The sequence below is a fragment of the Solanum lycopersicum genome, chromosome 10 (genome assembly GCF_036512215.1).
Source record: "Solanum lycopersicum chromosome 10, SLM_r2.1".
Lineage (NCBI taxonomy): Eukaryota > Viridiplantae > Streptophyta > Magnoliopsida > Solanales > Solanaceae > Solanum > Solanum lycopersicum.
The window spans coordinates 64,111,131-64,122,514 of NC_090809.1; the positions used below are offsets into that span (position 1 = coordinate 64,111,131).

The 11,384-nt window shown below is 28.9% G+C and overlaps 1 protein-coding gene across 1 annotated transcript; it reads right to left on the reverse strand.

Annotated features, from left to right (window-relative positions):
* Positions 1 to 9,179: 9,179 nt before the first annotated feature.
* Positions 9,180 to 9,917, reverse strand: LOC101261677 (probable membrane-associated kinase regulator 3). The gene has a single exon (XM_004249784.5). The coding sequence runs from the start codon at positions 9,915 to 9,917 to the stop codon at positions 9,180 to 9,182; it is 738 nt and encodes a 245-aa protein (XP_004249832.1).
* Between the last annotated feature and the right edge of the window lie 1,467 nt (positions 9,918 to 11,384).

An 11,384-nucleotide genomic window follows, 5' to 3' on the forward strand; every position in this document is an offset into this window, starting at 1 on the left:
ATTAATAATGTGTTTTGTGTGTTTCCTCATGTATTATTATTTATGAGAAAATTTTCAGAAATAGCAAATATAATAGACATAATAAGGCTTTATGATATTGATAGTTGCACTTCATAACTATAGTTTTGTATGCTATGAAAGGTTGCAGTTTGTATATTTCACACGATTTTTATATTTCGTTAGTCCATTTATATATTTTGTTTGTGAATATACAGACAACGTCAATATATACGAATCCTGAATTTATACATTTAAAAAAAAATTAGAATTCCGTTTGTATATTTCGCTTGCCACCAATATATAAACAAAAAAGTTCAGTGTGAATTTTTCATATCATATATATCATATACAAACAAATAGATTAAACATATACAAATTACTATACAAAATTCTAATTTTACAATCAGGTGAATCATACAGATTAGGTGAACTATACAAATTAAATGAATTGCAAGATTTAGGAAAATCATGATACGAATCACAATTTTTCAAAACTATAGCTATAACATTTAATATCGTTTAAATGGTTACCCCATGCATTTAGATGGACTTGAATTGTGCCCAAATGACTATGTGAGTCCATTTGTCCCACCAAATTAATCCTATGTCTTAAGAGGTTTAAGTAAATTTTGGGCTTATTGTAAGCTATATATTATGATCAAGTCCACATACAATATCTTTTTATTGATTTTTAATACACCCTTGATCTTCAACACCTTTTGTTATTTTTCAATATAATCATATAAATAGAGGTTTGATTTTAAAATTTGAGTAAAGCTATTTATAAAAAAATAATTTTATAAAGAGTAATATTATTATCTTTCAATTTTTATATGCTAGTTAAAACGTATTTTATTTATGAATCGAACTTTCACTCATTATACTACGTGTCCAATTTATTCATATCTGATATATTTTATCACAATTTAATTTAATGGTGTACACAGAATTTTTTGTAATTATAATTCTATAACACATATGTAGTCACGAAACCACTAATTATACAAACCCTCTAATACATTCTTAGCCTTAATTAATCATATACTTTTGTTGATTATTAATTTCCTTTTACCATTTTTTTTGTTAATATTCAACTTGCATCTCCATGCAATAATATTAGCTTGAGTTAGATTTTGTTTGTTTGAATTATTGAAAAGCGGACTAAAATTGAAATACATGTATAAAGTGCGGGACTAGATAGGATTGAGGGGTCATTTAATTCGTATTTTTTTGACAAAAAATTTGTATTATTTATACATATATAAATTATTTGTTATGTATATATAATACATATTAAATCCCTTTTACATTTTCGTATATTTGTTTTTATATTTAAATTTTTTTAATAAAAATTTTGATTCCGTCAATGACATAAACACATGACGTTGAACTCCATGGTACAAAACTCACATATGTAATAAGTGCGTGTAACCCTGTTTAATGATATTGACTATTCATCGTCTTCTAGTCCCATGTGTATCCAGACTCGTAATACATAAATATATCATTTAATTTAATTTCTATTGATATATAATTTTTTAAATTCTAGAAGTGTATAAAGTAAAATAAATATAAAAAATGTCTAACATGTATATACAAATGAATTCGAGTGTATCTCATGCGAGTTGTTACGTAGGATGCCATGAAGGACGTGTGTTTACATGTTGATCAACTTTATATACATAAACACTTAAATTTGTATAAAGTTGAACAAATAAATACGTCTTACCTGACATATACAAATCAGTTCGAGGATATATATCTCACGCGAATTTCTACATATGACACCATAAAGGACGTGAGTGTTTATATAAGCTAAGATAACGCTTAAACTTGTATGTATAAATTTGAACAAACAAACACAAATAACGTCTTACATGACATATACAAATAAACTCAAGTGTATCTCACGTGAAATACTGTTACGTAGGACACCAAGAAGGACGTGTGTGTTTACTAATTCAACTTTATACAAGCTCAAGTGTCTACTCATGCACATCTAGAGTTAAAAATCATATCTCACGTCAATTAAGACCATATTATAAGACACATATATATACTATACCGTCGATATATATTCAACTATACAAAAGTAACTAAAGTGGGCTATATATGTACTAGGACGTACCTTATGTCGTTGTAGTGCATGAATAATATATATGTCATTTTCACAAAGTGACTAAATACAGAACATGTTTCAAGTCCATATGGGCTAGGAACATGACTAAACTAAAGTTAAATAGCACATTGCTCTTGGCTTGCACATATTGGAGTCCAGAACATGTCCCATGTTCAATAAAAGTCAGGCATATAGAGACATAAGTAAATATTAAGACTCAATTCAACGGCTTATAACAAGAAAAAAGAAAATCTGGAAGTGCCTATCCTCGTAATCGGAAAATGTAATGCGTGAATTTGAATTTAGTTAAATCCCAATATAGATACTGAATATCAAGTGAGAAATAATCACTTCATCAACCCCACTTACACATCCTTAATTAAATCCACCTTTGAGTTCCATGTATAACAAAAGGCGGGTGATGAATATCGTGTATTGAAGTCTGACTAATTAATCTAGATTCACATTGCGTAAGGTTTCATTTAGGAAAACGCTTCGCCTTGATCTTGCCATATTAAGTAATTGTCATTCGATAACTATAAAAAGAATGCAATTTTTTGTATTTCTTCTAGACATATATGATAATGAGATTTTTTTGGGGTACGTGATTGGTTGCTAAGATCACTTCCTTTTCTAGGATTTTTATTAGTTAGTCCTAGTAAAGCACCCTTGGCATCATTTTTTTTAATCAGGTCTTCGATAATATAGAAACTTCTTATTCAACAATATTTTAGTAGTTAAGATTCAAACCTGAAAATTGAAATATCTATAGGAAAGAATAACTTCATTTGTTATATATCACATTCTTTGTTAATATTACGAATATATTAGAAAAATATTTTTCAAAAAATGTCGAAAACCATTCAAAAGTTGTCTAAAGATATCCTGCCGACATAATAAATTTACCTATGCTTCAAATTAATTGTAGTAAGTATTTTGTTTACTTATGATAAATATCCTACTATGTTTCTTGATAATTAATACCATTAACTATTGTCAATGACAGCATGAAATATATTTAAACTAATTTACGAGTACGTAAAAAAAATTATAGAATAATATTGATTTTAAATATAATGTTTATATTGTTGGTTGCTTCTCTACTTAGTAGTGATTTTATTATATAAACATGTCTTTTCTTTTAAATTGAGATTGAACTCTACGATTTCAGTCTTAGTAACATAACTAATTCTAAGTTATGTCTATGCTTAAATGTTATTATCGACTTTTTACTATCTTTTTCTGGCAAATCATATATAAGATAATTTGAAGATTTCAATTTTTACGAGATATACAATTATGAATTGACCGAGAGAGAATAAAGATGAACTAATTATTTCAAACAATTTTACTGAAAATTCTGACTCTGATCCGTTACTATTCATAGTATTTTACAACTTTGAGTGGATTGTTTTAAGTTTGAATTATTGGACAGCTCATGACAAAGAAAGAAAAGAAAACAAACACTAAACCAAAAAATAATACAGTAATAATTGAAAAGGTATTTATTATCAACTTGCATGACATGCATTTGCTAAGAAAAAGGGACTCAGCCTCATATTAGAAGTGCATGTAATTCTCTTTAACGATATTGACAAATCATAATTTAATTTTGAGAAATATCACGGTACAAAAGTTATTTTACAATTAACTTTATGTTGAAATTTAAATAAAAGTATTTGAAGTTGATAATATCATTATTGTGCTTGTGTATATTCTAACTCAGGTCCAAAAGTTACTTAGTTAATTATATATATAAATACGTAAGTGGGAATATTCATGGAGAATTTATGCAAATTCTACAAGTTTAGGAGTTAATTATGTATATACACTTTAATTTATAATATTACATATTTTATAAGATTTTGGGTTGCTCAGACACTTTCAAATACGTTGTATCTAAGTGGATTGCATGTATCTGGGATGCATAACTAATTTCGCTCATCTTTTTCTCATCTATTTGCCACTCTGTCATGTATTTGGTATCCCAGATACATACAAATCATGCCAAATACATACATATATTTGTATATATCTAGTATGTATCTAGCGTGATGCACATGTATATATATCTGGGATATATACGAATCTCGCTCGCCTCCCTCTCCATCTCGCTCACTTCTATCTCTATTTTGTGTATTTGATAGCAAAGTACATATATATAAGTGTATTTTCTTCAGATATGATAGAAAACTTTTAATTAGTGTTAAGATACATAATATTTTGAAAATATAAATAATAATGATAGTATATCTGATAGTGATCAATAATTTTTAGATGTCAATAAATTTAACTACAGAATTCCAATGAATTTAAATTTTTATACAAGCTAGTAATACTATAGTATGTCAATAAATTTAACTACAGAATTCCAATGAATTTAAATTTTTATACATGCTAGTAATCCTATAGTATAATCTATCAGCCTTGAATAGTTAACTAGCTCTTCAATATTTTCTTCAATCTCAATATATTAACCATTCCTTTTCTTTTAGTATATATGTCAAAAAAAAAAACATGACATGTTTTTATTATATATAATTTAGAAATAATTAAATTTTAAATTTCTTATTATTTTTAATGATACTCAATATTTATGGTAACACAAATAATTAATATGACCTTTTTGAAATTTATATTAGTAATTAATAATTTTTTAGTAATGTTAATGAATAACTGAGAACTCTAAATTTCACTTTAATTAATTGATCATTAATAAATTGTGTGATTGAGTGAAACAAAGTTTTGTCGATGAAAAGACAGTTATAAAAGTGATTCAATTCTTTTATTGTATTCTTTTATATTAATCATCTAAATTACCTTAAAGATTTTAGGAAACAACCAAACACTGAAAATAAACCAAAAATAGGACTAATTGCAATCTCTCTAAATTCTAGCAATAAAATGTTTATAATTTTAAATTATTTTGATGTGACATTATTGGTTTTTGGTTAAATCCACACCATTCACATAATTTAAAGCATTCGTGTATTTTATAGTTATCACATATTTTTCTTATCAACTTTCGATATAAAACTTTGTTTATAGATTTGATGATTATATAACAAGCGTTAAATTTGAATGAAATCTAATTTCCTTAAAATTTATTTTTCTAGTTATCAAAAATGTAGATCCAATTACAAATGGACAAGAAATTCTAGCTCTAAACGATTCATTTTGGCTTCAAAAGTTAGGACTTTGCAATTTTTATCTATCTAATTCATAGAAATTTCATCCAATAAAATGGAAGAATTTCTAAAATAATAAATAGAAAAAGCTTTAAAGTGAGAATTGGCCTAGACTATGTAATGAGAAAAAATCTTTTTCTGTGGGACTAACACTTTTCCACGTGTCAAAAAGCGTAAACATAACATGAGAGCCCAACACTGTAACGATCCACTGGTCGTTTTGAGAACTAGGACTAGTTTGACTCCTTTTGAAAATTTAAATGGGTATTTTTAAATTATTTGAAGACTAAGAGTATTTAGTTGAAAAAAAAATTTAGTGAAGGATTAATATAGTTAATAGTTAATGGGTCATATCCATAATTTATTCAATATCTTATACTTGACCCATTAATTTATTTAAGTTAGTGGGATTAGTTTATTTGTTATAACGAGTTAACATTAGAAAAAAAACAAAAAAATAAAAAGGGTTCAAAAACTATCGGCGGCGTGAGCATAATATTTACTCGTGAGTCGTGTATTGCAGGTGAACTTTCAATCTAATTGTGTTATTGAATGTTCATAATAATATATTATTCTTATTTTTTTATGATTTAATGGGATAATATAGTGAAAGTGGTGGGGTTAGGTGTGTGTTAGTCATTGAGTGAAAGAGTTTTTAACTTTTGTTGTTTTCTGTTTATATTTTTATGTCAATTTTCCAATTTTGCTTTGTATACCTGCAAGGTTAGTGGACAAATTTTGTGACTTTCCAATTCTTCTTTATAGATAATTTTTTTTTTAAGGTTTTGATTTGAATTCAAGAATGAAATGGTCAGAATAGGTAGAAAGAGACATTAAATAATAGTTTTATATTATGGGTCCTTACTAGTACTTGGTTAAAACATTTTGAATTTTTTTTTCCTACTTTTGGCAAGGTTTTTAGTTCCCAAGGATTTTCAATGGCTGCAGGGATAGTTCTCTTTCTTTTTGGGATTGAGAAATTGTATGCAAATATGCAGATGTATAGGAATTTGAGGTGCAACAAACTAGTTCTTCGTAAATGGTTTTAAGTTGGCTTATTTTCTTATTATTATCACATTAAGATACTAGTTTTTGGTATATTGAGATAGGAAATTAATTATTAGGTGTATATTATATTAAGATTGATATTTAGGGTATTTGGAGAGATGAAAGTTCAATTCTTGACTTAAAATTTAGCAAGTATAATAATTTTGGCATATAAACTATATTAAAATTTGAAAATTTATTTGAATTATGAGTGAGTTTTTTTTTGGGTCTATGATAGACATACAATAATTTTAAAGTCTACAAACTCGCTTACTTACGAATACTGCGTAATTGGTAGATTGTGAACATTCCGAAACTTTGCGAAAGGGAAAGAAACTATCTTGAAGATTCGTGGCACGAGGTTCGGCTCTTAAGGTATGTTAAGACTTTTTAGACTTGTTGAAGGACGTTTTCCTAATTAAAGATTAAAAATGAAAATAGACAAAGGAATAAGGGGGAAAGATGGTGGTCTCGTATCAATGGTGTGACGGGCATTGGTACGAGTACCGGTGTTATAAAACGAAAAATTACTATTATAGAATGTGGATTGAAATTTGAGAATGCCAAAGCATATGGGCATTAGCTGATATATTATTGACTTGAATTCCATGTGTGATTGTGTTCTATTTATTTCACCCGTATAGTTGTGATAATTGAGGTAGTTACGTATTATGTTCATATTGATTGATTGAGATGCATCATCATCCCCTTTATTGAAATAATATTGTGCACATGCATAGACATGAGACTGAGTATAAGTTGGGCACGTGGAGATCGTCCGTGCTGGGGATGGTGAGATGTTAAGATTGTAATTTGGGCACGTGGAGACCGTCCGTGCGAAAATTATTTGATATTATGATAGTGCGTTGAGATCGTCCGCACAGACACGTGGAGATCGTCCGTGTCGGTATATGGACCTCGCGAGTCCCCCATGGGTCATGAACTCTAGATGTATTTCTGAGGAGTATCATGTATATACGGTTGAGTGAGTACCGGGTATTCTGAGCCATATCATTACACGACATCATATTGCATTGCATTTCATCCCATCATTCATTTTTGATGACTATACGTTTCGTTTGGTGTTTGAAAAATATTAAATGTTGATTTCCTTTATTGATGAAACTTAATAGTAAGTGTAATATATATATATACTTGTACAATCTAAGAATTTATTTTTTTATATAACTCCCGTCACTACTTCTTCGTTGTCGGTCAATGAGACATACTGGGTACACGTCGTTTCGTACTCATATTACGCTTGTTGCACTCTTTGTGGTGCAGATTCGATTCCGAGTAGGAGCACATCTCGTGGAGCAAATTAAGTCCGGCTTGAGGTTCTTGGAGTTGTGGTGAGCTGCTTGGCTGTTCCGTGGCCCACACCTCCCTCTATCTTTATTTATTCTGTTATTAGTATTCAAACAGGATATCCCTTATGTTAGATTTGTCATTTAGTTTCAGACTTGCTTCGAATTTCAGAAGCTCTTGTACTTAAGACACCAATTCTTGGGGTGATATATTTTATCTTCCGCATTTCGTACTTATAAGGAACTCAATGTTGGAGATTCTTGCTAAGCGTTGGTCTTTTTTACTCATTTGTTGGTTTAGTTGGGTTAATATGTTGGGTTGACTTACCTTTTGGTTGGGAACATAGATGCCATCACGACTTGAAAATTTTGGGTCGTGACAAACACTAAAAAATACAATAGTAGGCAACAAAAGTAAGATAGGTCTATTTTAATACTAATACAATAATAAGGAAATAAAAAGATAGGTCTATTTTGATATAATAATAAGGAAATAATAAGATAGGTCTATTTTAGGACAATAATAAGAGAGAAAAAAAATAGGTCTATTTTAACTGGTTTATTTCGCATGAAAGGTTTTATTTTTATAGTTCAAATATAAAAATTAGCTCGTGAAATAAAAAATACCTGTTTTAATTATTTATTTCCTTAATCGGTGTGAGACTTTTTGCAACAACCTCAATTGAACTTCCACTAGAATGAGAAACAATCGATCTTTCTCTCGATCAAATGTGAGACTTAACACTCTTCCACATGTCAAAAAACATAAACATAACACGAAAGCCTAATATTTGAATTTGAAAAATACAATTGTAGGCAACAAATAAGATAGGTCTATTTTAATACAATAATAAGGAAAAAATAAGATAGTTCAATTTTAAAACAATAATAAGGAAAGAATATTAAGATAGGTCTATTTTGCATTGGAGGATTAAGATAATCTAGGTTCCTTTACTAAATTTGTGAAGGTTCAATTTTCCTAGTTCAAACCCAAAAATTAGTTTGTGAGACAAAAATTGTCAAATTTCAATTATAAATATCACAACTCATTTCCACGATTAGTATTAAATTTTTATAATGTCCTTACAAACAGACAAGAAATCCAAGCTCTACATTATTCATTTTGGATTCACAAGCAAGGACTTTGCGATCTTTATAAACCTAATTCATCGGAATTTCATCTAACAAATTGAAAAAACTATAAATAATTAAATAATAAATAGAAAAAAAAATGATGAAAATTGACCAAGACCAAATAAGGAGAGCAACGTTATTTCTCTCCACCAATGTGGGACTTAACGTACTCTTCCACATGTCAAAGAGCATGAGTAACATAACACGGGAACCCAACATTAAAAAAAAATACAACAAGTAATAACATGTCATTTTTTCATTGGTGGAGTAAGAAAAAGAAAGGTGCTTTTACTAAACTCGTTAAAAAAAAAAACAAGAAATAGACCATCACCCTAGCTCAATTTTGCGATTTCAGTTACGTTACGGGGATCATAATTTATTTCCTCAACCAGTGTGCGACTTTTTACAATGAGCAACAGCATCCTCAATTGAACCTTCACTCTCCGAAGTAAAACTACTTCTCTTGGAGAAATTTAACTCATAATTGGAGTTAAAAGAACAATCAAATGATGACCTTGAAGAAAAATTAGTTGAAGAGAATGACCTTGAAGAACTTCCATTTCTTGATTTTTGTTGCCACTTGAAAGACCTTGAAGACACACTTCCAATGTCATTACTACTTTTTAATGGGATTATTTTGTTGGAAACATTCATGTCTTTACTAGAACAACAATTCCCATTTCTACAAGAAGATTTACTAAACAAAGATTTGAGCTTTTGAGTGATTAAAGAATGTTTAATGAACTTAATCCACACTTTCTTAGGACTTATTTTGTGATCATTTGGACTAACTTCAAATGATTGAGATGGTGAACTTATAGTGAAATTGATAGCGGAGCTCTTGATTCGTTTGCCAGAATCAAGGGGTCTTTCTGCAGAAACCTCCACGCAAAAGCTATTTTCTAAATCTTCAAATAGTTGTGTTTGAAGGATTTTTTGGTGAAGAGGAAGGAGCCTACCTCTATAAAAGAGTTCATCAGCAGGAGAAGTTGTGTTATAATTGGTAATTGAAGCCATTTGGAATTCAAATTCTCTGTTTTGAGAGGCAGAGTTAACATCACTGTCTATGTATTCTTCATCATTTAAGTGGTTTATTGATGATGGAAGAGGATTTTTGGCCATTTTACTAGGAAAAAATGTGTGTATTTTTTGAAGTTTAGATTGTGTCAAGAGAGATATTTTGGGTGAGTATTAGTTTCACCCCCATATATATATATTGGATACGCGGAAAATAAACAAACAAAAAACAACAAATAAACAAGAATTGAACAACAAGATAGGATTTAATTGACAAGTTGAGCTTCAAGTCTTTATATTTTTCAAGCAACCCACTCGATGAAAAATCTACCTACTTTTTAGCTTGACTTCGAGTGTGCAAGATTTTGATGAATCTCGACTTGCATTACCTCCTTATATGTTATTTTAGAAACTAACATTTTTTTTAGGCTTTAAATAATAAATATATTTTTTTTAATTTCTCTTATGTTAGTTGAATATTTCATATAAGATATTACCATTCAAATTTGCTCGAACTTTTAGATTAATAAATTTAAGTATGGTCTCCCAATGATTAAATGCTCAGCCTAATCCTCTAAAGTCTATGGTGATTGGACGAGTTATAATTTCATCGATTACTTTGACATTCTTAATTTTATTAAAGTCCACTTAAATCGTATCGATTTAAGTGGAGTCAATTAGGGAGCTTGTTATGAATAAATATCTTATGGACATGTAAAATATAGTATAAAATAATATAATATAATTTTCTCTCAAAAAATAAAATAAAATCAAAAGCTTGTTTGTCGGGTTTTAAGAGGTTTGAAGTAATTTTGGGCTTATTGTTGAGCTATGTAAAGCCCATTTACCCTCAGCCCATCACGCTTAAATATTTCTCTTAACAGAAATTGCACTAAATCAAAAGTTAATTACTTAGATACATGATAATTTATAATATTACGAATTTTATCAGATTATGGTGTGTTTAGATACGTCATGATTCATGTATTTTGGGATATATGGAGTCAAAATTATGTGTAATTTATTTAGAAACACCTTTCATCCCATGTCGCTCACAACTTTCCTATGTACCCGATATCCAAGATACATGCAAATCACACCAGATATATACAGATAGATGTATCTAGTGTGATTTTCATGTATATGCGATACATAACTATCTCTCTTCCCATCTCACTCGTCTCTCTCCCTGTTATGTGTATCTAGTAGCAAAAATATATGTATCTAGGTGTATATTTTTAATAAACTCTCAATTTGTGATAACATACGTAATTATTGGTAACGGTGGAATCTTAAATACCGAATTAACTCTTATTTTTTAACGGAGTAAAAAGAGGGAAACAAAGACAAGTAAATTAAAACGAAAGGAGTATGTTCATTTCTAAAAAAAAGATTATTATTGTTCTCTTTAATTTGCTTCTTCACTAAATAAGAACTGAAATAAACCTGGTAGACCTTATTTGTTCTTCCACACATTCCTATAGTTAATTACATGAAAAAAATAAATTTATTCAAGTGATAATACCCACAATTCTGAGAAAAAGTATATTAAAGGCAAAGTACCTAAGAATA

Coding starts and splice junctions, on each gene's coding strand:
- LOC101261677 (XM_004249784.5), bottom strand. CDS start 9,917: ATGGCCAAAAATCCTCTTCCATCATCAATAAACCACTTAAATGATGAA.